Here is a 26,529-nt window from a genome sequence, read left to right as displayed (position 1 = left end):
TATCTCAATCCAGTGGTATTTGAAGTCTCTTTTGGGAAAACGGGATGTCCTGGTCACAGTTCAGCTTCCTGGCAGGGCTCTTCCTCCCTCTCCTTCCTTCTTCCCAAGCTGGCGGGGCTTCCTGACACCACGAAAGGGAGGGAGGGCTGTGCCGCGGTGGGCCTCCAGTGGAAGTGACTCGCCCACTCAGGGCCACCTCGTACAGCTGTGCAGGTTGTACTCTGCACAAGTCCACAGGCACCTTTAGCTTAGGTCTTCCTGGAGTTGGAGCAGCAGCCCTGGGCCCAATCACCTCCAGCCCCCGGCTTCAGTCCTCACTGAGCACCGGCTCTGGGGGCCGGGCGGCTCCTGTGTATGGCGTCTGGATGCTGCTCTTCCCCCGCCCAGCAGCCGCCTCTTCCTGACTGCAGGCTCCTTCTGCTGCCCGGCGGCCCCTCACCCCTGCTGTGCCCTGGACCAGCCTCACGACACAAGGGCCCTCCCTCACCTTCTTCTCAAGTCTCACCAGGAGGGGTGGGAGCCCCGCTGGGCTCCCAAGCGTTGGGCTCCTAAGCCCCTGCCTGCAGTGGGGTAACTCAGTCCTCTTTCAGCGAGACTCTGCTGGTGGCAGGGAGGCGGCCTAGGGGCTTCAGGACCCCCTCTCCTCACGTCAGGTCCTCCAGAGGGCGGCGCCCAGGGAGGGGCACGGAGTGGCGAGGGAACTCCTAGGCTCTAAGGGGTCTCCACTTTCGGGGATGAAAATGCCTGCGAGGGTCCCAGACATGCCCCCCGTGACCCTTTCACACACATCAGTGCACAGTTCTCCCGACAGCCCAGAGGGGCCTGTCAGCTTGTTCCCCGTTTTACAGACGAGGAGATGGAGGCTGACGGTGGGACAGAGACTTGCCCCAGACACGCGGGACTTCATGCAAGACCCCTTCCCCTCTGCAGGCTGATCATTTTAGAGGAAGTTGTGTCTTAGAAACGATTTTTGAGTCATTCATTCTGGCAAGAGGGAAGAGGCCTTTCTGGGCCTTTCTTGGACTAAAAGCTGTTCTGGGCCCTCCCCTGCGTCCTTTCAGGAGTGTCCCAGCGTGTGTGAGACATTTCCAGAGAGACCAGGCCGCAGGGAGGCAAGCCCTGCTCAGACACAGATGCACATGTGCACGGGGTGGGTGGGCATGGTGTCCAGGGCCCGCTGAGGGCCTCCTGGCAAGGCGCACGGACGGAAGCTGGCAGAATGAGGGAGGAAAAGCACACGGGCCTCGTGAGAGGGGCACGGCAGGGCAAGGCCGGCCTGCAGGTGCCCTAAGCGAACTCGGCATCTAATTTTGCAGGGCAGGCACCAGGTGGTCCGTGAGGACTCCGGCGGGACAGAGCTGACGCTGGAGTCCTCCCCGGCGGGGACTGGGGGCTGCAGAGGCAGCGGGCGAGGTGGTCCCGGGCTGGGGGCCGGTGGCAAGGGGACTGGGAGCAGAACTGCAGGCGTCGGAGCAGGGGCCGGGGTGGCCGAGGGCCCCTCTGACCCCAGGGCACACTTGGTAACTTCCTGCCGGCAGCTGCTCGTGGCTGGAATCTCAAACCCTGTTTGCTTTCACTTGCTGCTTTACAGTCGCTTTCTGTTTAAGGCAAGCGATACCAGACGTCCACTTAGGACACTGCCTGAGGCTCCCCTTTCAAGTCCTTTCCTCTAGTTAAGACGGGGGAGTGTGTTGGAGGAAGTTCCGAGGCAGTGGAAGGGCCGCCGAGGCAGGGACAGTGCAGGGCGAAGGAAAGGGCGCGGTGGGCGCGCCGGGGCGCCGGGCTCCGGGGCCCTTCGTCCTCCACCTGTGAAAATGCAGTTGGGAGACAGCTGGGATCTGAATAAACAAACGATCATTCTGTCAGCCCGATAATGACATGGGCTATGTAAGAAAAAAATGTTTATCCTTTATAAAAAAAGAGAGCCGGGCTTCGAAGCCACCGCAGGGGAAGCTGGGCCAGAGGTTCTGGTGGAGCTCAGCGCCCAGCCCAGGGGTGGAGGGGAGCAGCGCACCATCCAGGCTCCTCCAGGGGCACCTGCTGGGCGGGCGGGCGGGCAGCCGGGTGAGGCCTCGGAGTTGTCAGAGCCCTGGGGGATGGACCCCCGCAGACAGCAGGGCTCCAGGCAGTGGAGGAGGGACGCCCCTGGGGCAGGAGCGGGGTTGGGCCTGGGGAAGGTGGGAGCGGCCGCCGGGGGCCTGGGGTGGGGAGATGAGAGGTCCTGCCCTGGCACCGCGCAGCCCCCGGGGAGGCGCCCAGCGGGCAGAGCTGTGGGGCCGTCGTCCCTGCAGCCGAGGGATGAGACCGTCAGGCCCGAGGGGAAGGGCGGGCCCTCCCGCTGCAGCACGTTCCAGGACTTTCCACCCCACACGGTGGGCGCCAGGCTCCTTTAACGTGTGTTGTTACTTTAGATGTGGCAGGATACACGAAACACAAGACTTACCATCTAACCACTCTGAAGGCGTGGTTCATGGGCACTAAGCACATTCACATCCTTGTTCAGCCATCACCACTATCCACCCAGAACCTTTTCTTCTTCCCAAACAGAACCTCTGTCCCCACTAACCACTAACCCCACACCCCCTCCCCGTCCCCAGCCCCTGGCCCCCCCACCCACTGGCCCCCCACCCACTGCCCGTCCCTGTGAACCTGACCCCCCAGGGCCTCCCTGAGCGGGCGCCGTCAGGATCCGTCCTGTGACGGCTCGTTCACTAGCATCACGTCCTCGAGGCTCATCCATGGTGCAGCAGGTGCCTGAGTTTCCCTCCGTCTCAGGCTGAATCACATCCCAGGGTGTGTAGCACATTCTGTTTGTCCCCGTGGGTTGTTCCCGCCTCTTGGCTGCCGTGAACGTGGGTGTGCAGACTTCTCTGCACCCCGGCTTTCAGGTCTGCTGCGTACGTACCAGAAGGAGGGCTGCTGGATCACGTGGTGGTTTTGTGTTGAGCTTTGAAGGAACCACTGCGGTGCTTTCCTCAGCAGCTGCCCCCTTTCCCTTTCCCACCAGCCGTGCACAGGTGTCCAGTGTCTCCACACCCTCCCTGACGTTCATGAGTTCAAATCCTTTGTGACCCTGCCTCTGCCGAACCTGGATGGATCTGGGGATAGAACTGGGGGGCTGGAGAGACAGGGGAGTTGCCCCCGGAAGTGGATGGATGGTGTTGACGGTGGAGTGGTGGGTGGGTGCGACTGTGACGGGGGGCAGCAGTGGACCAATGACTAGGTGGGTGGATGGGGAGCTGGTGGGGATTGGCAGGTGGGGTTCGATGGGGCAGCGAAGGAGAGGTGACATTACTCAGGCTGCAGCAGACCACCCCATACCCATCCCACGCCCTGGAGGTCCCCACTCCAGCCGCGTTGTGAAAACACCCAGGTCAGGGATCAGAATTCACCGACATCTGTCCGTGCTCGGGGTCCATCTCCTCTCACGGCCACCTGGCCCCGCCTGTTACCTGGCCAGCTCACCGGTCTAGTGGATCGTCTCGGGCCAGGACCCCCCCCCCCCCAACACCAAGGTCCCATGGGCAGCACAAGCCGGCTGGCACGCAGAACTCAGGCATTTTGAGGGAGTTTCAAGTGGGCAATCAGCAATTACTTAGAGGCCACCAGGAAGAGACTGGGTGGTTGTGGAGGTGCCCAGGCACCTCAGCTATCCATCCACCCCCAGGAATCCTCGGCAGACACAGGCAGAACCTACAAACTGCACAAGACTCCCTGCTTCGTGCCCCGCATAACTCGGAAAACCCTGAGGTGCAGATGGACCGAGCGCTCCCACTGGCTATGTGACTTGGGTCTGGTCAGAGCACTTCATCCTCTGGATGGTTCAAATAGACATGTGGCCTAAAGTTGGCCAGTGAAGTCCCCACCTGGACACACGTGGAGCAAAGGGGCTTTCTTACCACTTGGTTGCCGAGCTGGTTAGCCGAGAGCCTCTAGCAGCCATTGGTGCCCTGATTTGGGAAGAGCCTGCCTTCTAATGAAACCTACACAGAGAACAGAGAAGGAGAAAGGCAGATTCCTTGTGACCTCATGGAGCCTCCGGATCCAGCCATGCCTGAAGCTGGATGTACCCTTGGACTTTCCATTGCAGGAGCCAGATTCCTTTCATTGCTCCAGCCAGTTTAGGTTGTTTCTGCCATTTGTAATGGAGAGGGGCCCCCTAGCAAGGAATGCATGCTTGGGTATGATTGGGGTGGTCTTCAGCTGGACACAGAAAAGCCAATTTCTCAAACTAAGTACTTAGACCCCAAGTGAGCTGGCGGATAGTCTAGGCTTGAATGCTGGCTCCACACTGACAGCTCTGTGTCCGTGGGGAAGCGGTGCATCTCACCTGTCCCCAGGTCCTCCTGCGTGCAGACTGAATGCTGCCAGCCTGTAATGGTCAGTGTGTCCTGGGCCATGCTGCAGAAGCAGCGGTTCCTGCAAGGTCTGTGTCCTGCACACGCTCATGCCATGCGCCCACTGCAGACGGTGGTGGCTCTGCTCTCCAGAACCCTCGCTCCTGAGAACTAGACGTCTAGCCCAGGTGTGATCCAAACACCTTCCACTGATGCCTCCCCAGCTGCTTCCAGAAAGGCCACATGTGCCAGGAAGCAGCATCACCTGACGGGCTGCAGGGTCCCCAGGGGGCAGCAGGGCCGGCGCCCCCAGAGAGCCTCCCAGGTGGCCCCTGGCCCTCTAGCCCCATGGCCTCCACGTGTGAATCAGAGCCTGCCCTCTTGCTGCCCAAGGAGCCCAGAGCAGCCCCAGCTCCTCCTGGGACTGGAGACCCCTCCGTGGCCTCGTGCGCTGCTCCTCCAGCACGCCAGCCACCCTGCCCGGAGACACTGCCCTCTCAGGCCCCCCCGCCACCGCGCATCCCCAGACGGCCCTCGCCATCTGTCCAGCTGGCTGCCACCCCATGCCCCCCGCAGTCCCCCGGGTGATCTCCAGCCTGGCCTGTTATGTTATCTTGGCTCACGGGGTCCATGCTCCGTCCGCCACTCCATCACCAGGGCCTAGCAGTGCTGGGCACACCGGCACCCCCACCCTTCTGCCCCGCCCAGAGCGGCTGGCGAGCCCGGCACTGACACCCTCCCGCACCACGCTCCCCGCACAATCACGCTTGATCACGGTGAGCCCTGGCCGCACTGTGCTGAGATGGCCGCCTGCTTCCAGGCTGGCAGGGCTGGGCTCTCGGTGGCCTAACCAGGGTAATTGAGGCACGGCTGATTGTGCTGCAAAGCTGGAGGGCACAGAGCTGTGGGAACAGGCCACGTCACACCCCAAATGGGACCACGTTTGCTGAATCTGTTTCCGACGCAATTTCATGCTGATTACACTGATTCCTTTTTGGTAATTGAGCCTGGCGCTGAGCTCGCCGCCTGCAGCCCCGGCTGTCAGGATGGGCCTGTTTTGGAGCAGGAGGCACTGATGATTTATGGACCCCGTCAGCGCCCTCAGAACAGATTCTGCGGAAAGACAGGCAGGAGCGTGGCCCGGCTTCTCGAGGGACACCCCCCCCCACCGCTTTCAGTCCCACGAGGTGGCTCACCGTGGCCCTCAGCTTCCCTCGCCACCTGCGTGTGGGTTGCTGTCAGGTCCGCAGCAGGTCACTGGCCATGCCGACAGTGGCTGGACGACGAGTGGGCCGTCGGCCTTGTCACTGTTACTTCCTGGGTGGCCTGGAGATCAGGCACAGGCCGGTGTGCAGATCTGCCCCTCGAGGTCCATCACACCTGCCTCATTCATTCCTAAGCCTGCCTCCTCTGTACTGGCCACCTCTGACGCCAACACCTTCGGGTAGAAACGGCGGTCCCTGTCGGATCAGCCCAGAGCCAGGGCCCTGCCCAGAGGCACTACTGGGAGAGTCTACATCAAGACCTCGGTCAGGAAACCCACGTCTGAACCCTCACGGGGCGGGACTGGTCTGTGCCAGAAAGGCCGCATTTCCCAGACTGAGTTCCTCGGCTTCGAGGTTCCCAATGGGGTGCTCCTGGCCAGAAAGCCCGGGGCTGTGCAGTTCTAGCCCTGCTGCCCCGGGCCCTCTGGGTTGGAGCCTGCACTTCAGCAGGCCCCGGGGGAGCAATGCTCTGAGCCCAGGCGCGAGGACACAATGCGGGGCCCAGGGGCAGCGGAAGCCACCGGGCGGGGACCAGGCCGAGTCGGGTACCCAGGTGACCCTACAGACTCCGGGCGCCACACTGCTGGGCCTGCTGCCCTGGCCACACCGAGCACCAGTAGCACCAAGGCCCGGCCACAGCCGAGGGTGGAGAGTGGGATGTGTGTGCAGCCGTGCTGGCCGTGTGCCCCCCAGACCCCTTCCAGCAACGAAAACCCGGAGCCATGAGCTTTAGCAAAAATGTTTACTCTCTCCTTAGTGTGTATGTATTTACAAGTACTAAATCTGAGACAGTAAAATAGGAAACAGCCGTGTATTTACACAACCTGCGGGCCGAGCTCCTGTCAGCCCTACTGCCCCTGGGCGAGGCGGGGGCCGAGAGGGCGGCTCAGGTCGCCAGTGATCGCTCTTCTTTTGGGTGGGGGCTCTGTGGCGTTAAAGGACAGCTAATTGTGGGCTTCATCTTAAAAATATCTCTCTCTCTAAATATATCTATTCTAGCATGTGTAGCACCAACGGCGTGAGCCCTCAGCTCCAGGACGGGCAGGGGCTCACTCGGCAGGGCTGACCGGGGAGGGCGGGCGCCACTTGGCCAGCCACAGGCCCCTCTTCCTGGGCCCAGGGCTGGGGAGTAGGGAGCCGGTGGCCCTGGGTCAGGGAGCGCGGGCAAGCTCGAGGTATATGGGGAGGCCAGGCTCCCGGACCCAGGCTGAGCCGTCCCGGGCACTCCTGAGACGCGTGCAGGTGAGGGGAGGGCTGACCGTGGCAGGACAGGCAGTAGCAGCAGTGTCCAGGCGGCGGGTGTCCTGACTCAGCGCCCTGCCCACAGCCCAGACCCCCAGCCCTGGGACTTGGGAGGACCTCAGGCAGTTGCACCTCCTGCGTGCACAGAGCAGGCTCCAATCCCTGTGCCCCAGGCTAGAGCCAGAGCTTGGGGTCCGAGTGCCTGGCAAGGAGGATGCTGGAGGTGACGGTGGGTGCCTGGGCACGGTGAGGACCGTGGAACCAGGGATGAGGAGGCCTCAGAGTCAAACTCCAGACCCAGGGAGGGAGACACAGCCGTGGTGCGCTGGGTGGACAGCAGGCCTAGGTCCGCGATCAGCTCGTGTGTAAACAGACAGTGCTAAAGTGCTTGCACCTGACATGTGTGCGAGCCCCACGAGGCCACACGCCAGGCAGGGCTGGCCACTCCCCTCCCTCCGTGTCACTCCCACCCAGCCCGCCAGCTACCGGGCGACAAGGGCCCCCTCATGGTGGGCACAGGGGCCAGCTCCCCGTGGGGCCCTGGGAAGGGGATTGGACTCTGAAGAGGGTGGCACAGGGGCTGAGGAGCCCCCAGCCCGAGCAGGACCGGAAGAACAGGGGCTTTGATCAGAAACAGCGTTGGGGAAAACTCGGGGGGTGAGGCTCGTACCTCGGCGGCATCTGGGCAGGAAGGGGCACCCAGGGTGGAAGCCCATGCTGGCCTGAGCTCCAGCTGGACACCCACCTCGGTGGGAGGCCCAAGCCCTGCTCAGTGCCCACAGGGCCCAGGGAAACCTGTCCCCCCTGCCCCCCCGCCCCGTTCCAGGAGCTTCCTGAGTCAGAAGGTCGCGGATTTCTCCCCGACCCCCACCCTTCTCGCGAGGGAGCAGCTCCTAAGCTGATCAAGGTGCTTGGTCCGGCTCACGCTGCTTGGGGGGGATGGAGGACGGGCGGCCTGTGGGCGCAGGGCCGGCCACAGTTAGCTGTCCCTTAAAGTCCGTGGGAATCTTCAGTACCGTCGAAAAAGTGAATTGAAAAGGGGACGGGCCACTGCCTTCACAAGTGACTGATTAATTAAAAAACATGGAAAAAAGGGCCTAACAATCTCTAGTATTCAACACTTGCAGTTTTAAAAAGACCAAGTCAGACTAAACGCTAGCACAGTCATGCAGGAGTCCACGGCCCGCGTCCGTGGAAACAGGATGACCCGCGGGGCGAGGCGCGGAGGCCCCGGGAGCCCCACGCAGGGAAGCTCTGGCCACGCTCTCAGCAACCGTTTGGCATCGTTCCCTCTGCCTTCATTTCCTTGTTCTAGCTGAAAAATTTCTCCTCCTCCAGGTAACTGTACAGGACCCCACTGGGGCTGGAGACTGAGGCTAGAGCCACATATATATATATGTATATATATGTACAGGTTTTTTAATTAAAAATGTGTTCTCTTTCGCTCGCTGAGGGCAGGGTGGGCAGGGCCGACCCCCAGGCCCCCTGGTCACTGCATCCTGCTCCCGGCCAGGCCAGTGGGTGTGGTCCGAGGCCCCCGCTGGACCGCTGCCCGAGCAGAGCAGGACTCCTTTGTTCCCCGAAAACATGAGTGTTGTCCCCTCTATGTCCCAGCGCCCTGAGGGGCCAGCACGCTGCTGAGAGGCAGACTGGAAGGTGGATGAAGGAGCTGGGACGGGGCGGGGGGGCTGCTCCTGAGACCTCCACCAGTGGAGCTCAGCCCAGGGTGGGCGGGGGAATAAATAAGGGGGAACGTGCACTCCTGACCCGGAGCCCCAGGCCCATTGGCTCCCAGAGGCACAGCCCTGAGGACAGAAAGGGGACCCGAGTCCTTCTGGAAGTCACTTGGGCCCTGCGCAGAGCCAGCCTGCAGCCCCTCCATAGGAGGGGGCCGGGGCCTCTCTCGGGGCGAGGTCAACGTGGAGCTCCAGCCTTGGCCGCGGAGAGCACGCGGTGAATCGGAGGATGGTGGCGGTGGTGTGGCGGCGAGTGTAGGGGTGCCGGACATGACAGGGGGTGGCAATGGCCCAGACCCACGTCAGCTCACCTTGGCTGGGCCCTGGGTATTCAGCTCCCCCCGCTGCCAGCCAGGCCCCAGCCCTCAGACTCTGCCCAGGAAACCTGGCCCAGCTGACCCCTGCCCAGCCCTTGGCCCCCCTGGCCTCGGCAGTCTGGCCTCAGGGAGACGGACTGGCCTCTCCCTGCTGGAGGGCTCCAGCCCAACCCACAAGTCCTCTGCAGTCACCCTAGCATCCCGAGCAGGACCCTGCTCACACCTGGGCTCCCCAGCCCTGTGGCAAGTGGCTCTGGGCAGGGAAGGTACTGTAGGCACCATCTCGCCCACACCAACTAAGAACTGGGACCCCTGCCAGGCCGGAAGGGGACGAGGAGGCTGGGGGACCAGGACAGCACACCTGGCCCCCAGTGCAGGACACTCGGCCTGGCCAGGGTGGGGCTGCCTCCGCGGACCTCCCAGCTCTGGCCACCAGACGGAGGCTGTCCCGAGGGCCCTCTCACTCAACTCCTGCTTGCTGGGCTGTTGCGGCTGGCGGCTCAGCTGCTCAGGGCCATGGTGTCCACCACCTGCTCCAACTTGCTCCGGAGCCGCTGCCGCCGAGCCTGCTCGTCCTTCTCCAGGGCTGTCAGGATCTGGGGACGGGAAGGGCCGTCAGGCCTGGCCGGGGCTCGAGCTGAGGTCCTCCCACTCTCAGCTGAGAGACCCCCAGGACCTGGCATCCCCCAGAAGCACCACCAACAGGGCCCTGGCCACAGCCAGAACTGCATGTCCCAGCAGTGCAGTGTCCCTGACTTTCAGCTGGGGCTGGGGCCCCCTGAGCTCCAGGACCACCCCCAGCACCTGCCAGTCTTGCTGGGCCCTCTGCTCACACTCCCATCTCCTGCTCGCGGTCAGTCCGTCCACTGGCTCCCTGCCACCACTCCCCTCCCACCCCCGCCCCACGTCTCTGGGCTCTCGGGGAGAACCCCAGTCCCCACCCCAGAACACTGTCATCCTCCTTGGCCCTGCTGCCCACACCCTGCCCCCGCCTGTCACCCCGCGGCTCATGCCTCCCTTCTCCGCTCTGGAAGCGACCCCGGGGCCGCCTCCTCGAGGTCAGCTGAAGGTCCTCCTGCTCAGCCCCGTGCCCCATTCTCTGACCTGCAGCCCGAGTCTCCCCTGAGCTCACAGCTCCCCACCCCTCAAACGTACACAAATGTTCCTGACCCGGCCCTGCAGCTTTCTCACCTCCTGGTCACTAGTCCAGAGTCAGAGCGAGTCCTGCCGCTCTCCCACCCCCGCAGCCTGGCATGTCAGACGCAGCTCCTGCCTCTCCCCAACGCCCCCCCGGCAGATCATGGCTGTCTCTGAACCCCGAGGGCCCCCCGAAGCCTGCACCCCCTGAGACGGCCCTGCCTTCCCCTCCCACCCCAACTCTGATTCAGCCTCATGGCCTCCACGGTTGGTTCCACAGCTGGGCCTGCTCTGGCCTCAGGGCCCACTCTGCCTCTGCAGCCCCGTCTGATGCAGCCTGTGCGTCAGCCGTCCGTCCCCAACTGCTCCAGGCACACACACGCGTCACTCACGCAGCAGAACAAACTGCGCAGGCCCAGGGGTCCGGGGCGGGCGGGGGCGGGGGCGGGGCCCGGCTCACCTCGTCCTTGTACTTGATGATGTAGGAGTAGATCTCATGCAGGGCACTCATGCTGTTGAACTGGCTCAGGTGCAGCCGCGACTGCTCAGCCAGGTATGCACTCATGTCCTGGTCGCTGATGGCGGGCATCTTGGCGATGTCAGCGTAGTACCTGTGCAGAGTGCGCGGGCGCGTGAGCGGGGTCCCAGCCCCTCCGCCCCGCCGGCCCCCACCCTGCACGCCCACCTCTCCACCCAGCTCTTGTAGTTGGGGATGTCCTTGGCGTAGAGCAGCTTGTTGGAGGGCGAGTCCTTGCCCAGCTTGTGCTCGGACGTGGAGCACGAGTCCATGAAGGTCTGGGCCACCACCGACAGGCAGGCGTCCGTGATGCTGCTCTTGTGGATGTCGAACACGAACTGCGGGTTCTTGATCACGTTCACCCAGAAGCGCAGGGGCAGGCTGCGAGCAGGGGCACACAGTCAGGTGGAACCTCGGCACCCTCAGGACAGCCGGGGGAAGGGGCCAGCCTGCGGATTTCCATGCAGACGGGGAGACAGGCCCAGGCTGCCAGGCAGCAAGCGAGGGCAGTCTCCTGCTGCCCAGCCCCTCCCCACAGTCACAAGGCACCTCCCGCCCTGGGCACCACTGTGCGTGGCTGCAGCCCTCCAGGTCTGAGTGCTGGCTCACTCAGCAGGAGCCATCCCCCTGAGCAGGCTCACCCCTGCTCCTGCCCACAGACGGAGACCAGCAAAGGCTCCAGGAGACACAGCCCCAGAGACAGCTGCCCTCTGTACCCGGAGTGCCACTTCCAGGACAACCAGCAGCCACCTGGGGCTATTTGAATTCACATGAAGTTAGGAGTTAAGATTCTTGGCTGCACCAATCAGGTGTCAGATGCTCCTACACATTCATGGCCACGTGGATGGCACCAACCTAGAACCTCCATCATCACAGGAAGCCCCCCCCCCACGACGCTGCCTCCCCCAGGTGCCCCGTGGACCCCCTCCAGGTCCACAGGCAGCGCAGGTGGAGGTGGGCTCGGGGAGCAGAAGCAGGCAGAGGACAGAGTGCTGGGTGGATAAGGGCACAGGGAGAAGTGGCCCGAGGCACAGAGCTTGTGCAGACCGGGCAGTCACTGCCAAGCGATGCGGTCAGCTCTGGAGACAAAAGCCAGAATGGGCTGCTGGCCCTGCTCACCCCTTGGGGGTGAGAGCCTGGGGTGTTTGCAGTCACCATCACCCGCACTGCTGGAGCCAGCCAGCGCAGGTCTGGCCCTCTGAGCCCATTTCTCAGGCAGAAACCCACACACAGCTGTGCATGCCTGGGGACCGCCCCCAACTCCCACACCCGAGGGAGTCCTGCAAGTTGCAGCAGAGGGTGTGCGCAGGTTGGGGGCAGTGGATGCCCCGCTGGGTGAGTCAGGAAGTCCCTCACCTGGTGGCCTCTTCTCCTCCGTTAGAACAGGGCGGGGTCCACCCTGGCCCCTGGTGGATGGGCCTCTTGCAGCACCACAGCCGCCAGGCTCCCTGCTCGAGCGGGCTGAGTGCCGCCCTTGGTGTGGCTGTGCCCCCCGCCCGCCCCACTGCCCGCAGGTACCAGTTGCTTTTCCAGGTGTGGCGCACGTCTGAGTCGTGAATCTGGTGCTGGTCGGCCTGCTCGTCCAGGAAGTCGAACATGTACTTGATGGCCAGTGGCAGGGCCGAGCCCCGGTGCGCTGTGCTGAAGATTGTCTCAAAGAGGTCGTCCACGAACTTCTGCAGTGTGCCCTGTGGGTGGGCGAGTGGGACACAGCTCCAGGCGCCGCCCCAGCCCTGTGCCCCGGCCAACACGCACTCAAGGGTGCGGGGTCCCACCCGCCCACCTTGGTGGCCAGCAGCCGTGTCAGGTAGATCTCTGAGACCATCTTGCTGCCACGGTCACCCTCCCGCTGGTCCAGGTGGTCGTGGTTCTTCACCAGGTGCCACAGCTTGGTGCCGCTCTCCAGGTCGGGCGTGATCATGGGAGTGCGGGAGCGCAGGCTGTCGGGGCTGCTGGCCGTGCGGAGCATGCTCTCTGCGGGCAGTGCGCGGTCAGCCGCCACGCCCGGCACCCAGTCCCGCCCCAGCCTTGTCTGAAAACTAGGGCCACTACCCCACCTCCCTGGGCTGCTGGGGACGGTGGCACCAGGAGATGGCACTAACGACCATCGTGTGGGGTACATTCTGTCCAGGGAAAGGCTGTGACCAAGCCCTCCCAGCCTGCCTCAGCGCCCTCCAGGAGCAGTGTCCTGTTCAGGCTGGTGGCCTGCCCACTGCCCCCAGTGCTGTTGCTGCTCCCCGCTGCCCTCACCGTATCTGCTGAGGGACTTGGTGAAGGTGGACGAATTGGAGATGTTGTAGGCGGATGTCTGCTTGGGCACCAGGGCCACAGAGGACCCATCTGTCACCTGTGGGCAGAGGGCTGGGTGACACAGGACCCACCACCCAGGGCCAGTCTCTCTCCTGGGCCTCAGCCTCCCCACCAGGTGCCTCTGGGGCTGTGGGGCTGCATATGGGCCGGGGTGGAGCCCAGACGCTCTCACGTGAACCCATCCCTTTTTCTTCTGGAGCTCGACCCTACCACCGGGTCTGGACACCCGGAGCGCCGAGCTGTGGCCGGGGTCAGGGCTGGGGGTCACCTGGTAGTGGGCCAGCGTGTTCAGCCTCTTCCAGTCGTTGTCGATCTTGGTGGTGACATCCTCGTCCTGCAGAATGATGCGGGCCATGCGGCCCTGGCGCCACTCTGGGGGGAGGGGCATGCTGTAGGGGCGGGGCCACGGGGAGGTGCCACCCTGCCCCACCCTGGGCCCCCGTGGTCTGCCCTGCCTTCCAGAGCTCTCGTCCGGCTCCTCAGCCTGCTCTCCAGGCCTCTATGGCGGCTCCAACCACATCCATTGGACCCCAGCCTGGACCTGCTCTCCTTCCCCGACTCCCCTAGCTCAGCAGGTACGCCCGCCTCCACTGCTGTCCTGCTCGTAAGCCAGTGCCGCCCCCAGCCTCACTGGGTCCCCCAGCTCCTTGAGCCCTCGGGAGCCCGCCTCCACCCCCGGCAGGACCAGCTTGGGGGACCCAGCCCGGATCGGGCATCACATCCCTCCCATTAAACCCTCCAGCCAGCACTGGTGGCTGGACCCCAGGGGCTCACCCAGGTCCATGTCCCCGGCCTTGGGCCGCTGGGAGTAGGGCACACCCTTATACACGGCATCCAGCAGCTTCTCCTTGACCTGCGTCACCGTGTCGCAGTTCAGCCCCTTCACTGCCACCTCGGGCGCGTTCTCGTTCTCGGGGTTCACGCAGTTCAGGGTCTGCGGGAGAGGGGCGGGGTGTCAGCCCCTCCCCCGGCAGGTGTGGGGGGAGGGCCCCCTCCCCCACCGCCCGGCTCACCAGCGTCTTGTAGTCGATCTGCTGCCGGATGAGCTTGTCCTCGCTCAGGGAGTAGCGCGCCTCGCCCGTGATGGCGTCGATGGGGCCCTTCTCCATCTGCTGTTTGATGGCGCAGTACAGCAGGAAGAGCGGCTCCCCAGCGCACTCCTGCGGGCGCGTGGGCGGGCGTCAGCTGTGGCAGACCCGGGCGCTAACCCCGCCCCCCAAGGAGAACAGCAACACCTCCAAACTCCAGAACCCTGGTTCCCAAGCCCGAGGAAGGCTGCGTGAGAACAAACCACCCCCACAGGGCCGGGGGTGGAAATCCTACAGGAAAGCTCAGCAGGGGGTCAGCAGGGGGCAATCGGGGAGGACCCAGGCCTGACACTCCACCTGAAGACTCCCCTGGCTCAGCCTCGGTAAGACCACTGTCCCCCAGCCCCACTCACTGGAGCTGACCCGCCCCCACAGCCCGAGGCACCACACTGGGTGTGACCCTGACCCACAGGGATAGGAGCCCCTGCAGGCAGAGGGCCGCCCCACCCCCATTCCTGGAGAACAGGTGCCCAGTGCCAGCACGGGGCAGACGCACGGACCCAGGGCAGCTCATCAGCCCGCGGGGCACAGAGGGCAGGCATCTGGGCACTCAGCAAAGGTCAGCCCGGCCCAGCTCCAACCCCACAGCCCCAGCTACCCACGTTGCAGCCATCAAAGCCACCTCCTTCTCCACCCGGTGCGTCCCCACACTTGCACCTGCTGCCCCTATAACCCAGACTCTCTCCCTCTGGTCTTCGCTGGCCCTTCCAGAGTCCACCCCACGTCCTCTTGGCAGAAAGGCTCTCCTGGACCCTTGATGCGACACAGAGCCTGCCGCACTTCCAGGCTCTGCTGCCCTTAAAGGATCCTATTTGCTTTTCTGCCGTTTCCCTCTAGAGTGGAAGCTGCCTGCAGGTCAGGGCAAGTCTGGCCTGCTCAGTTACAGCCCTAGTGCCCCGCAGGAGCCTGCACATGAGGCTGGGCTCCATGGGCATGGCTAGACAACAGAGGGTGTGACCGAAAAGAGCTGTGGAAGGAGCGCCTCTGCCCGCCAGGCCTGCTGTGTGTCCTGCACAGGTGAGTCCGCCAGAGCTGCACACGGTGCCTCTCGTCCCGGCCGCCTCGCGGAGCATGGGAGCAAGCGTGGCCCAAGCAGGCAGCTGCCCGGCCCATGCCGCGGCCCCGCCCCTTGACCAGATGCCCCGGGCACCCCAGCAGCACCTGCAGTGACCAAGGAGACAGCTGCCACTGGGCGGCCAGAGCACAGGTCAGCCCGAGACCCTCCGACAACATGCTGCTCTTTGAAATTGTTTCACTTTCGAGCCTGGCTTCACCAGGTCGGCCAGTAAGGAGGCCGGGGTGGCAGAGAGGCGGAGCCCTCAGCAGCTGCCGCTCCTCCTGCAAACGCACGTGGACCGAGCCGTTGGGGGTGGTCCCAGGCTCGACTCCCTCGGAGGAAAAGGGGTGTCTCAGAAGGTCAGAGAGTGAGCTTACTGGCCAGAGTTACACAGCAGGTGATGAGAAGGCTGGACTGAACCTAGATCGACCCACCTCTAAAGCACCGGGTCCCTGAAAGCCTCTCAGAAGGCGCAGGCTGGGCAGGAGGTACACCCTCGGCCCAGCTGGCAGGCTCTGACCCGCTGCCGCAGGGCCTGCCCAGACAGGTGGGGCAGGCGCCAGAGACGGGAAGACCCTCCCTGCACAGGGCTGGGCTCAGGACCGCGGTGGCTCCCAGTCCCAGGCGTTGCCAGTGAGCTTCCAAGGGAAAAGGCTGCACGCATGATAAGCGGTGTTAAAACAAGGGCTTCTCCACGTGGGGGAGAAAAACCAAGTGATGCAGGACGCGTGGCACTCGAGAGGGACCCAGCTGAAGGAAAGGTGGGGAACTCGGGTTTCCGCTTAACGGCAAAGCACACTCTGCGCATCTGCTCCCTAAACCAATGGTCGCCACCTCTAGAACCTGGTGGGGGGCCCATGCCTGTCATTTAGAGGTGCTGAGGTGACCACAGAGTAGCTTCCCTGGTGGAAGTTTTTTCTAAAGGCAGCAAAGAATGAAAAGGATCTGGGTTGTTAAAAACGGCTGGTGGAACACAGAAAAGAAGCTACGAAGCTAAAGAGGGTTGGGGAACCTCACACACACATTACTGAGTAAAAGCCACTCTGCAAACTGTGTGGTCCCAGCCGTAAACGTCCTGGGAAGGCAAGACCATGGAGACTGAAAAGGCAGGTGTCGACCAGGGTTGGGCGGGGGTGGAGAGGGATGAACAGCGCGGACAGAGGGTTTCTGGGGCAGTGACAACGTGTGTGACATCATAACAACGGATCTGTGACATTATACATCTGTCCAAGCCCACAGCCTGTGTAACGCGCAGTGGGAACCCCAGTGTAAACCATGGATCCTGGGTGGTGCTCATGTCAGTGTGGGTTTATAAGTCGTGACAAACGGACCATCTGGTGGGGATGCTGACAGCAAGGATGTGGTGGGGGCAGCGGGTATTTGGGACCTCTCTATCTCCCGCTCCGTCTCGCTGTAAACACCCACTACCTGCAATGTCCCACGAGGACCACGCACCTGCATGACACAGAACACACGCCCGACCCAGCTTTGCAGCCTGGGTGTGTCCCACTGGGCGTGCAGAACTGAGACAGACAGGGATGGCCGCAGCGAAGACAGCTCGAACCCACTGATCCCCGTGCTTTAAACCTGCTCCTCCAGGTTCACACAGACGATGTGACCAGCACGTCACCCGGCTGGCACACAAGTGCACCTTTACAGGGAATGCACAGCTCTGCAGTCACTGCCACCCACCCTGCGTGACAACTGTCATCATCTGCTGGGCATCGCCAGGATGGCTGGACCACTGCCCGCCTGGGACAAGCCCCGGCCCTGCCTCAGGGCCTTTGCCCCATCTGGCTGACATCTCACATCTGGGCTCAACCTCACCCATCTGTCTACATTCTTACTCCCCCCTTGACACCCGCTCCTCTCACCTGCCCGTTTCCCAGGCTCAGCAGCAACCTGCATGGAGAACAAAAAGCCCCACCACTGTCCCCAACTCAGGACACCCGCCTGGAGCTGAGGCTACGCAGCCACAAAGCCACCGCTGTGAAGATCAGACCGAGGCTACCCCACCCTCAGCCACAAGGGGCCCCGCTCCCTCGTCCACCAGGGAGCGCTCACCTGGGGCCACCTTGCAAGAACCAGGCCCGTCTGCCGAACCTCCAGGTTTTTCAAGGGAAACTGGACAGACATCTGGGTCTGACGACCTCCCACTTCTAAGGTGCAGGGGGCCTCCACCTTGAGCCACATCTACCCGGCCGGCCAGCTGCACCCCGTTCTGAGGACAGCCTGGCTCCTGAGGGCCTGCCTCCTGGGGCTGGGGTTCTCCCAGCCAGGGGAGGGGGGAGTGGGTGGCCACTCCCGCCTCACAACAGGGCCCCAGGAACCCCCAGGCACCTCCTCAGGCTGGCCCAGTGCCGGGTACTGGACACACAGACACCCCTGCCCAGGTGGCTCCTACGAACTCAGCTCTAGACCACAGGCACAGCAGACACCCGGGGCCTGGGTCCACACTCCAGTTCAGCCACGTGCCGGCTGCAGAGCTGGGCACCCCTCCTGCCCCGGCAGCTGAGGCCTGGACGCCTCCTGAGGGAGGGAGGGAGGGAGGGACAGACACACAGCCTGGCGGTGTCACACCAGGGTCCCCACCCCTCTGAGCCCCTCTGTGTGATGTCACAGCCTGTCACCTCTGGCTTCCCTCCCTCCTAGGTCCTTCCTCCTCGGCGCCCACCTTGAGGAATTTGTACAGAAGAAAGGTGAACCAGTTGGTCAGCATCTTCTCTGCCACTGACTCAGTCCTGAGGGCAGAACACAGGCAGGGATGACGTAAGTCCCACAGCCAGGCCCACCCACATCGCCACCTCCACTCCCCAGGGCCAAAGGTCAGGCCTTGGCCCAGAGTAGGTGTTGCAGCGCAAGGACTTGGGCCTGTGCCAAGGGGCCCCAGACAAGGCACTCATGGGGCAGGTCCCCAGCACTGCTGCCACAGGGCCTGAGCCAGTGCACTGTCGCAGGGGAGGGGGGCATGGGGTCTTGGCGGGGGGCGGGTGCAGGTGCAGGGCATGCAGGGATGGGGGGGCAGGGGCTGGGGCGGGGGCGGGCGGGGGGGCAGGGACAGGGACTGGGGGCAGGCAGGGGCAGGGGCAGGGGCAGGCAGAGACGGGGGCGGGGCAGGGGTGGGGGCGGGTTGGGGCGGGCTCACCGCCGCAGCAGCAGCTTCGGGTGGTTCTTGCTCTCCAGGTTCTTGTCGATGAGGTCAGACAGCAGCTGCTTGAGCACGCCTGTGGCGTACTCCATCTCGCCCTGCAGGGCCGTCATGATGAGGGAGGCCACGTTCCCGCGGTCGCGCATGGAGAAGCTGCGCTGGGCCTCCAGTGTGCGGATGAAAGTCAGCAGGAAGTGCTTCTTGGTCAGCAGCTGCCCGAACAGTGTCAGCGACTTCTCCACATTGGCCTGCACCTGGGGGACGCCAGCCTGCTCAGATCCTCCAGGGCACCGGCCCCTTCCGGCCGAGGGACTGTCCAGGTCTGGTGTACTTGGGCAGGCCAGGGGCACACTGGCGGATGGGGGCACAGAGCAAGGGCCTGCTCCTGCCACTCTCTCTGTGGCCCAGCTCTAGGAGCTGGGAGGAAGCCCAGCTCATCCCCTGGGCGCCAGGAGTGCACGTCCACAGTCACTCACAACCAGCACCTTCACAGAGGACACTGGAGTCCAGAGAAGGGAAGCAGCTTGATGAGACCACACAGCATGCAAGAGAGAAAATGGAGTGGAATGCAGGCATGGCTAGCTCCAGGGCCCTGCTCCCCCTTACATGCACCAACGCTTGTGACGGCAGGAGTAACACCAGGGTCCCAGCCCATGCACGCAAGAGACAGGTCCTGGGTAGAACACACACTAACAGCTCAGAGAGCAGTCAGACCAACATAGTGAATGGCGACACCAGAAAGGACATTGAGCAGGGGAACTGGGAACCCCCAACATGGCAGCCATCCCAGCAGATGAGGAGGAAGTGAGCAGCCCAAGGCACCCTTCGTCCGAGCCAGGGTGACAGGAAGGCCCGCTGAAGTGCAGCTCAAGAGAACCACACGGGGGGAGGTGGGCTCCCCAGCATCCAGGAAGTGCAGGATAGGACGCCTTCGCCCAGAAAGCATAATGGAGCCAACCTGCCGAGTCCCTGCCAGTTCCGAACTGGGGCCTGGGCTCGTGGACGGCCACTGGGGTCCCTAGAGGAAGTGGGGGCCAGGCCTCTTCCCCTCAGTAGGCTCAAGGCCTCACACTCCATCAGCCATGTGCTCCCCCACAAACAGTCCACACCTCCAAACACACACGGTTGCAGCTCCTGGCCTTGGGAAGTCAGCACACAGAGAACAGGCCAGGTGAGCTGCAGGGGGTATGTGGCGGACTAGAGAGCCCAACAAAACAGAGGGGGTGCCCAGAGGAGCCAGGGCTAAAGGTGGTTTGCTGGGCCGAGGCCTGGCTCCCACCAGGCCCGCTCCCTGCTTCCCGGTGCCCCTTCCCAGCACCCAGGGAGCCCCCGCAGATAAAGGCAGCAGTCAGCCCCAGCCAGCAGCCCACCTCCATCTCCTTGAGCACCGGGTGGTCCTCGATCCCAGGGAAGAGCACCCGCATGGCATACGTCCGGTAGTCCAGGAATGGAATGCCAGCACCATCCAGGTCATTGGTCAGCTCGTGGATGTCCGTCTGCAGCTCTGCAAAGGCTGCAGCCAGACGAGAGGTCCAAGTGGGTGCCCAGCCCGCCAGCCCTCCTACATTCAGGGTCGGCCTGCCCCTCGCCGGGGGCTGGGGGGGTGACCTGAGGAAAACCCTGTGCTTGCCTATGCTCAGTTTCCCCAGGCCACCCCCAGGGGTGAGCCCTCTGTCGCTGAGCTGCTGTTGGACTAACCAAGGCAAGAGCAGAGAGGCTGCTGCGGAGGTACCTCCCTCCCTCGGGCGCCCAGGAGTAATGTAACCATGGGTGCCGGCTCCCTTTGCCACCCCGGGCACCTGCCACCTCCCTTTGCCACCCCAGGCACCTGCCACCTCCTAGAGCAGGGACAAGGCCAGGGTGGGAGCCCTCCATGCAGAGAAGCACACACACACAGCTCAGGCCAGCTGGCCCCCTACACGCCTACTCGCCCCAGCTCTGCTGAATTCTTGAAGGAAGGCAGGTGGGGCGGGCAGGCCCCACAGAACATTCTAGAGCCGTGAGGCTTTGTCTCCACTCCTGGGAGTCTGGTTACCTGCACCTGGCCAGCCTAGGGGCTCACACGTGTGCTACCAGATACAGGTGTCGTGGTTCAGTTCGGACAAGACAAACGGATGGTTGTCCTTGCCCCAGGAGGCCCTCACATCCCCTCTGGCCCACTCCAGCCACTGCCTCCTGCCTGGGCCCCCAACACCTGCCCGAGTCCCTCGGGACAGGAAGTCTGTCCACCTGGAACTGAGGCGGCTCCTGGGACAAGGACCTTTCATAGTTTTAAGGCAGGCCAGGATCCCAGGCAGAGTGGACACCCCTGCTTAAAAGACCACCCAGCAGCAGGCCTCTAAGGGAGCAGGCCCCATGCAGGGCTTCCAACCCATCCATGGCCCAGCTCCGTCTGCAGTCTGCATCCCCAGACCAGGAGACTCCTGCCGTCTGCCTCCCAGACCTGCCGGAGTCTGCTCCTTAGCACCTGCGAGACACTCAAGGTCCCTCCCGGCACCCGAAACATCCAGGACCGCCAGTCACCATTCATGTCGCTCTGCTGCACTCACCCCTTGTGATAGCCCAGACCCGAGAGGCACAAGCGAGTGGTCGCTCAAGGACAGGGGACTGCCCTGGCTGGCCGGGGACACCCGGCCCTGAGGCACCACCACACGCTGGCCAGGCTGCTGCCCGCAGCCCACACCCCCATGAGGCTCTGGCCACCATGGCCCCCACAGCCCCCACCTCAGGGCTCAGCACTGGCAGGAATAGAAGTGACTGCTAGAGGAACAAGCCTGGGCCTTGGGCACGCTGGTCTCCCAGGGGACGCCTGCTGTTCCAGATGAAGGCCGTCATTCAGTCCGTCAGATTTCCACGTCTGCAGCCCCCCATCTGCCGGAGCCCTTCCCGCCCTCTGGGCTGACCCACCTGCCCTTGGGGGCCACCCTTTTCAGTTGGGGGCTGCGGGTACCAAGCTTGAGGGGAAGGTGCATATGACCAGGTGTGGGGATGCTAAGCCTGCCTACTGGGGCCATCCTGTCACCACCAGCAGGGATTCCTGAGGATGGAGCTGTGCCCTGGACTCCCCTGCATGGAAGCCCACACGGGGTGTCCCTGCCGAAGTCGCCTGAGCTGATGTCTGCCACTCGTCCCCCAGGCTTGGGACAGACACGCCCCATCTCAGGAGAACAAGCACTTCGAGAACAGGGGCAGCCCAGACCCAGGTCTGCGTGCCGAGAAGCTGAAAACAGGGCCCCCGCCTCAGTGCCTCGCAGGCCGCTGGGGGAACACCCAGGCCAGCGTGCTCCACACGGACCGTCTGGGCCACCACCCAAGCACCTGGGCAACGGGCACCACCCCACGTCCATTCTACAGAAGAAAAGCCTGAGGCGTGGAAGGGCGGTGCATCCGTCAGGGTCCTATGGCCAGGCTGGGGCACAAATGGGGCTCTCTGGCCAGAACCTGTGCCTCCAGCACCAGGCAGAAGCCCCCAGCCAGGCCCTGCCCACCTCCCTGGACTGACGTGGTGACATGAGAGGAGCCAGCAGTAGGCCGCAGCCTTGGCAAGACCCCGGGCCCTGGACCTCCCCCAACCGCCGTGGCCCCAGCGGACCTTCCTTGCACTCGAGGGCCACGCGGGACTCCAGGTTGTCCATCTGGAGCTGCAGGCGCTTGAGGGTGCGGTCGGCATCCCGGGACTTGCGCTTGTAGGCGATGAGCACAGCCACGATGACCAGCAGCAGGAGGCCCCCGCCCCCACCGATGCCCACGATGGCAGGCAGCGTCAGCAGGCTGTCCGAGTACACCTGCAGCACCCCCGGTGAGAACTCAAAGCCGCCGGCCCGAACCTGTGGGTGCAGGCCACTCAGGAGGCGCCTCGCCCAGTGGCAGCTCCATGGCTCCCAGGACCCCCAGGCCCTCCTGGCCCAAGCGCTTGGCGCGGCGGGGGCACTGGCACTCAGAGCGGGAGTCAGGCCCTCTGGGGGCGCCAGGGCTGGGCTCCCTCCAGGCAGTTTGGGCTCGCTCAGAGCAGGGGCTGCCTTGGGTGGGGCAGAGTCTGCAGGTCCCAGGAGACCGGAGCCAGCCAGGACCTGTGGACGCACCGTGACCTTGTGCTGCCCGGTGAGGTTGGGCGACTCGCAGAGCAGCTGCGTCTCCGACACGGTGAGGGCGCAGGGCGTGGAGCCAATGAGCACCGTGTAGTTGAGCCGAGAGTTGCCGGGCGCTGGCGGCAGGAGGTTGCGGCCCTGCGGGGGCAGGTGGGTCGGCATGAGCAGAGGCCTGGGCAGATCCCCCAGGGGCCCCGCCCCTCCGAGGCAGCCACCTTGAGGATGAGGGGGGAACTGGGCTTCAGCTCCAGGAGGCCAGTGGGGCTGAGTGGCTCCAGCACGGGGTCCGGGTAGTAGAGGAAGGAGGAGGCGTTGAGCACAAGCAGGGCCCGCACGTCGTCCATGACAAAGCCCAGCTCGTCTGGCCGCTCCCCCAGCTCGGGCGGGCTGCGGGTGGGGTTGTCCACTGACGGGGCCCGGCACACCATGGTGGTGTCGTTGTACACCAGGCAGCTCTGGGAACGCAGAATGAGGACACTGAGCCGGCTGCCCCCCTGAGGGCCCCCACCTGGCCAGGTGGGGCCAGCTTCCCTCCCTGCGGCATCTAAGCACACGGCTGTGGGGACATAGCCCAGCGAAGACTCACGTTCTCTCTCTCGACGCCTCCGTACTTGGCCCGGATGCGAGGTTCGCGGACAGTGGCCAGGTTGGTGCCTGTGACTGTTAGGAGCGTCCCTCCACTAAAGACGGGGGAGCTGGGAGTCACAGGTTGAAGTTCTGGGCCCTTGTGCCCTGGCCCAGCACAGACGGAGGGGCCAGACACACCACCCTGCTCCTCCGAGAGATGGCAGGCAGGCTAAGATCTCTCGGCACCACAACTGGTGGCAGAACCACACAAAGGGGAGGAGAGCCTGTGCAGCAGCCCTGTGCTTGCTGCAGGTCCTCGGCCACCTGGGATGGGGTCATGGGGCTCAGGGCAGAGGGGATGGGGGTTGTGGTGCTTGGACACCTGGGCCGAGGGTCGCGGGGCTCAGGCCAGGTGGACGGGGGATCGTGGAGGTTGGGGGCCCAGCCAGGTGCCCCACCTGTTGATGCTCCACTCAGGGTCAATCCTCAGGATGGTGGGGTCCTCGGTGTAGTTGTACTTGACCTCGGGGTTGGTGAGCTGAGCACGGTTGATGTTGATGATGATAGAGGCACTGCCGGGGCTCTGTCCAGGTGGCGTCAGGCACCGGATCTCCCGGGAGTTCCTCCTGGAGGGGCCGGGGGGACAGTGAGGACATGGCCCTAAACCTCACCTGCCTGGACCTGCCTCCAGGTGGCTGATGACTGTTAGGGCCCCCTTTCCCATCAGCTCCTCCGAGGGGCTAAGTGTGTGTCTGTACCCACCTGGACCCCAGCCTGGCCCCTCCCTCCACACTGTCCTGCTGGGCACCCAGGGGTCACCCACTGAGGGGCAGGTCCTACCTCCAGAGCTCACTCTTCTGGTGACCCCACCCCGACTCTGCCTCCTCACAGCGTCAGTGGGCAAACCTGTCTGTGCCCTGACATGCAAAAGACCAGCTGGGCCAGGTCTCCGTGCAGCCCTGCAGCAGCCCTGTTAGTCCCAGGGGACGGCTGGCAGGACAGAGCTTCAGCGTCCTCGGGTGCCACAGCACCACAGTGAGCACCAGCTCCTGCGACACTGAGTCACCCACACGTGGCCCTAACCTTAACCCTGACCTCAAAATGGGCTAATCCCGGACCTGGGCTGTGAGCTGGCCGGGGCTGGGGATGCTGGCTCACCCCACAGGGCAGCCAGCCCGTCACCACCTGCACCTGGGTCTCCGTCCCTTCAGTTTCTACATCACAGTTGGGAGGCCCCGCAGCCGCCAGGCCCACTCGCGGCAGGCTGCAAACACCAATAATTAGTCTGATAACGGGTAATTACCGCAGGAAAATATTTAAAGGCCCGCTCCATTATCATCCCTAATCTAAAATTATCCACTTCAGGGCTCCCGGCTTTTGTTAAGTTTTCCTTTTTCTCTCTTAAAATTTTTTAAATGCTTCTTATTATGTGCCCAAGGAATCCCTCCACAACCCAGGCCCAGTGGCTGTGCCCGCCCCTTGGGCCAGGATCCGCCCACCCTGCCCTTCCCACTCTGGTGGCAGCCTGTCTCCATGGTAACCTTCTCCGCCTCGGGTTTCCATAGTGATCACCCCAGCCAGGCTCTCCCGCAGCCCCTCTTGTTGCCCAGGCAACAGCAGGGGGCACGAAGCTTCTGAACCAACCACTACAGGGGGCGGCTGTGCGGGGTCCCCACTCCTGGTCCACACCCCGTACCAGGAGAAGGAGCAGGGCCGGCCGCCAACAGACACCGCCACGTCGCTGCCTGCGTTCAGATGGCTGCCTTCGATGCCAATCCAGGTGCCCCCTGAAAGGGGCCCGCGGGCAGGGCTCACACGGTAGAAGGTTGGAGTCTAGGGGAAGAAGGGACTGGGTGGCTGGAGCTCCAGGGAAACATCAGCGTCCCTGACCCCCCAAGCTCCCCAGCCGGCCCAGGCCTGTGCTCACAGGGTCTCAGACTCCGCCCACAGGCAGGGCCCAGGGCGCCCAGGGACATGGTGTCAGGCCCTGGGGAGGAAGAGGGGCGGGACGGGGTCCATCTTTGAGAATGCCTGTGGCCTGGGCCGGCCCCTGCAGGCCAGTCCCCATGGCCCCCATGGCCCCCACGGCCCCGGGGAGGAGGGCCAGGCGGGGCAGGCTTACCACAAAGGTGAAGCGCTTGGGCGACAGGGCCCGGTAGTGGGGGGAACAGTCCCGGACGCACACCTCCACCAGGGCATCGTGGGCCCGAACGGTGCTGGCGTCCCCGATCTCGCAGACGATCCTGCGGGCAGGGGGTGGGCCTCAGCACGGGCATCCGGGTCGGCCCCGCCCCTCCCGGCCAGCGGCTCCGCCCCCGCCCCCAGCAGCCCCTCCCCTCCAGTGGTCCCGCCCCGCCCCGGCCCGCGCACTCACTGCTCCGCACTGATGTACTCGCTCTCCACCGGGCTGCACAGCACCTTGCCCACGCGCACGCCCAGCCGCACGTCCTCGAAGCGCAGCCCCAGGTTCTCGCCCGTGATGGTGAGGCGCGTGCCCCCCTGCCGCGGGCCCGTCTCGGGGGACAGCTGCGGGGAGGCAGAGGCTGGGACGCTGGGAGGCAGCGGACAGGAGGTCGCGGCCCCTCCCTAGGCCTGGGGGCCCGCCTACCTTCAGGATCTTGGGGTCCGCGCAGCGGCTGCTGCCGTGGCGGGCGTGCATCCAGGCAGTGGGCGAGTCCGCGGGGCAGTGGGGGCGCAGGGAGCAGCGGCGCTCGGCCACGCACCAGCCGCACTCGAAGCGGGGGTCGGCCTTGAGGCACAGGCCGCAGCTCTCGCGCAGGGCTGGGCACTTGTACAGGTGGGCTGCGGGGAGGGACAGTCAGCGGCCCGCCCCCGGCCCTGCCCAGCCCAGCCCCCGGGCCGCCCAGCCGGCTCACCCTGGATGTTCTGCGGGTTGTCGATGACGAAGTGGCCGTTCCACACCACGGACAGGTTCACGGGCAGGTCGCTGACGTCATTGCCCTCATAGGAGTACTGTGGCAGCGGGAAGGGCGGTCAGGCCACGCGGCGGCCCAGCCCGGGGCAGCACCTCAGGGCCTGGTGTCCTCCTTGCCCACTTTCGGGCCTGGCCGCTGGGGGCGGGCTTGGCGGGGGTCTGGGGGCTCTGCCTCGCGAGACTGGCATTTCCAACCTGGAGCGACACACACACACACACACACACACACACACACACACACACACACTCTCTCTCTCTCTCTCTCTCTCTCTCTCTCTCTCTCTCACTCTCTCTCTCTCTATCCCTCCCTCCCTCCCTCCCTCTCTCTCTCTCTCCCTCCCTCCCTCCCTCCCTCCCTCTCTCTCTCTCTCTCTCTCTCTCTTCCTTCCTGGTGGCCACGGCCCTGCCCTCCAGGGTGAAGCCCGCCCACCCACCTGCCCATTGCAGGCGGCCCCACCAGGAGACCAGGACTCCCACTGCACCCCTTGGACACACATCAGGGACGCTCTGTGAACCTCCCTTTCCTCAAATCCAAACAGGCTCAATAATCCCACCTCCAGGTCTGCCCTGAGGTGGGAGACGTGCGCCCCCCATGCCCTGACTGCCCCCCACCCCCAGGCTGGGCTGGGCTCAGGGACACGGCCCTCCCCAGGGGGCCCAGGCCTGGGTGCCCAGCTGTGTCCCACTTTCTGCAGCTGAAGACCTGCGGTCTGTCCCAGAGTAATTCATCACCGTCTTATCTACAGGAATTTAATTGGATCCTATCAAATTCCCCGATACTCCCT

The 26,529-nt window shown here is 64.2% G+C and overlaps 1 protein-coding gene across 1 annotated transcript in view; it reads right to left on the bottom strand.

Annotated features, from left to right (window-relative positions):
* Positions 1-6,330: 6,330 nt before the first annotated feature.
* The window catches only part of PLXNA1 (plexin A1), a 44,677-nt gene continuing 24,478 nt past the window's right edge, over positions 6,331-26,529 (bottom strand). The window contains exons 11-32 of the mRNA XM_074344172.1: positions 25,686-25,782; positions 25,418-25,611; positions 25,184-25,335; positions 24,932-25,052; positions 24,506-24,642; positions 23,268-23,435; positions 22,829-22,922; positions 22,458-22,697; positions 22,237-22,380; positions 21,747-21,981; positions 19,525-19,667; positions 18,152-18,408; positions 17,681-17,747; positions 13,875-14,021; positions 13,636-13,795; positions 13,130-13,233; positions 12,802-12,898; positions 12,335-12,525; positions 12,070-12,239; positions 10,720-10,932; positions 10,495-10,645; positions 6,331-9,493 (exon numbers count right to left, since the gene is read on the bottom strand). Coding sequence (XP_074200273.1) covers positions 9,398-9,493; positions 10,495-10,645; positions 10,720-10,932; positions 12,070-12,239; positions 12,335-12,525; positions 12,802-12,898; positions 13,130-13,233; positions 13,636-13,795; positions 13,875-14,021; positions 17,681-17,747; positions 18,152-18,408; positions 19,525-19,667; positions 21,747-21,981; positions 22,237-22,380; positions 22,458-22,697; positions 22,829-22,922; positions 23,268-23,435; positions 24,506-24,642; positions 24,932-25,052; positions 25,184-25,335; positions 25,418-25,611; positions 25,686-25,782 — 3,378 coding nt within the window. The 3' untranslated portion in view covers positions 6,331-9,397. The remainder of the gene's footprint in view (positions 9,494-10,494; positions 10,646-10,719; positions 10,933-12,069; positions 12,240-12,334; positions 12,526-12,801; positions 12,899-13,129; positions 13,234-13,635; positions 13,796-13,874; positions 14,022-17,680; positions 17,748-18,151; positions 18,409-19,524; positions 19,668-21,746; positions 21,982-22,236; positions 22,381-22,457; positions 22,698-22,828; positions 22,923-23,267; positions 23,436-24,505; positions 24,643-24,931; positions 25,053-25,183; positions 25,336-25,417; positions 25,612-25,685; positions 25,783-26,529) is intronic.

This window comes from Camelus bactrianus, chromosome 17, assembly GCF_048773025.1.
Source record: "Camelus bactrianus isolate YW-2024 breed Bactrian camel chromosome 17, ASM4877302v1, whole genome shotgun sequence".
In the NCBI taxonomy this organism is placed as follows: Eukaryota; Metazoa; Chordata; class Mammalia; order Artiodactyla; family Camelidae; genus Camelus; species Camelus bactrianus.
Note: the sequence above shows the minus strand (reverse complement) of the source record. Positions and strands in the feature narration are given on the sequence as shown.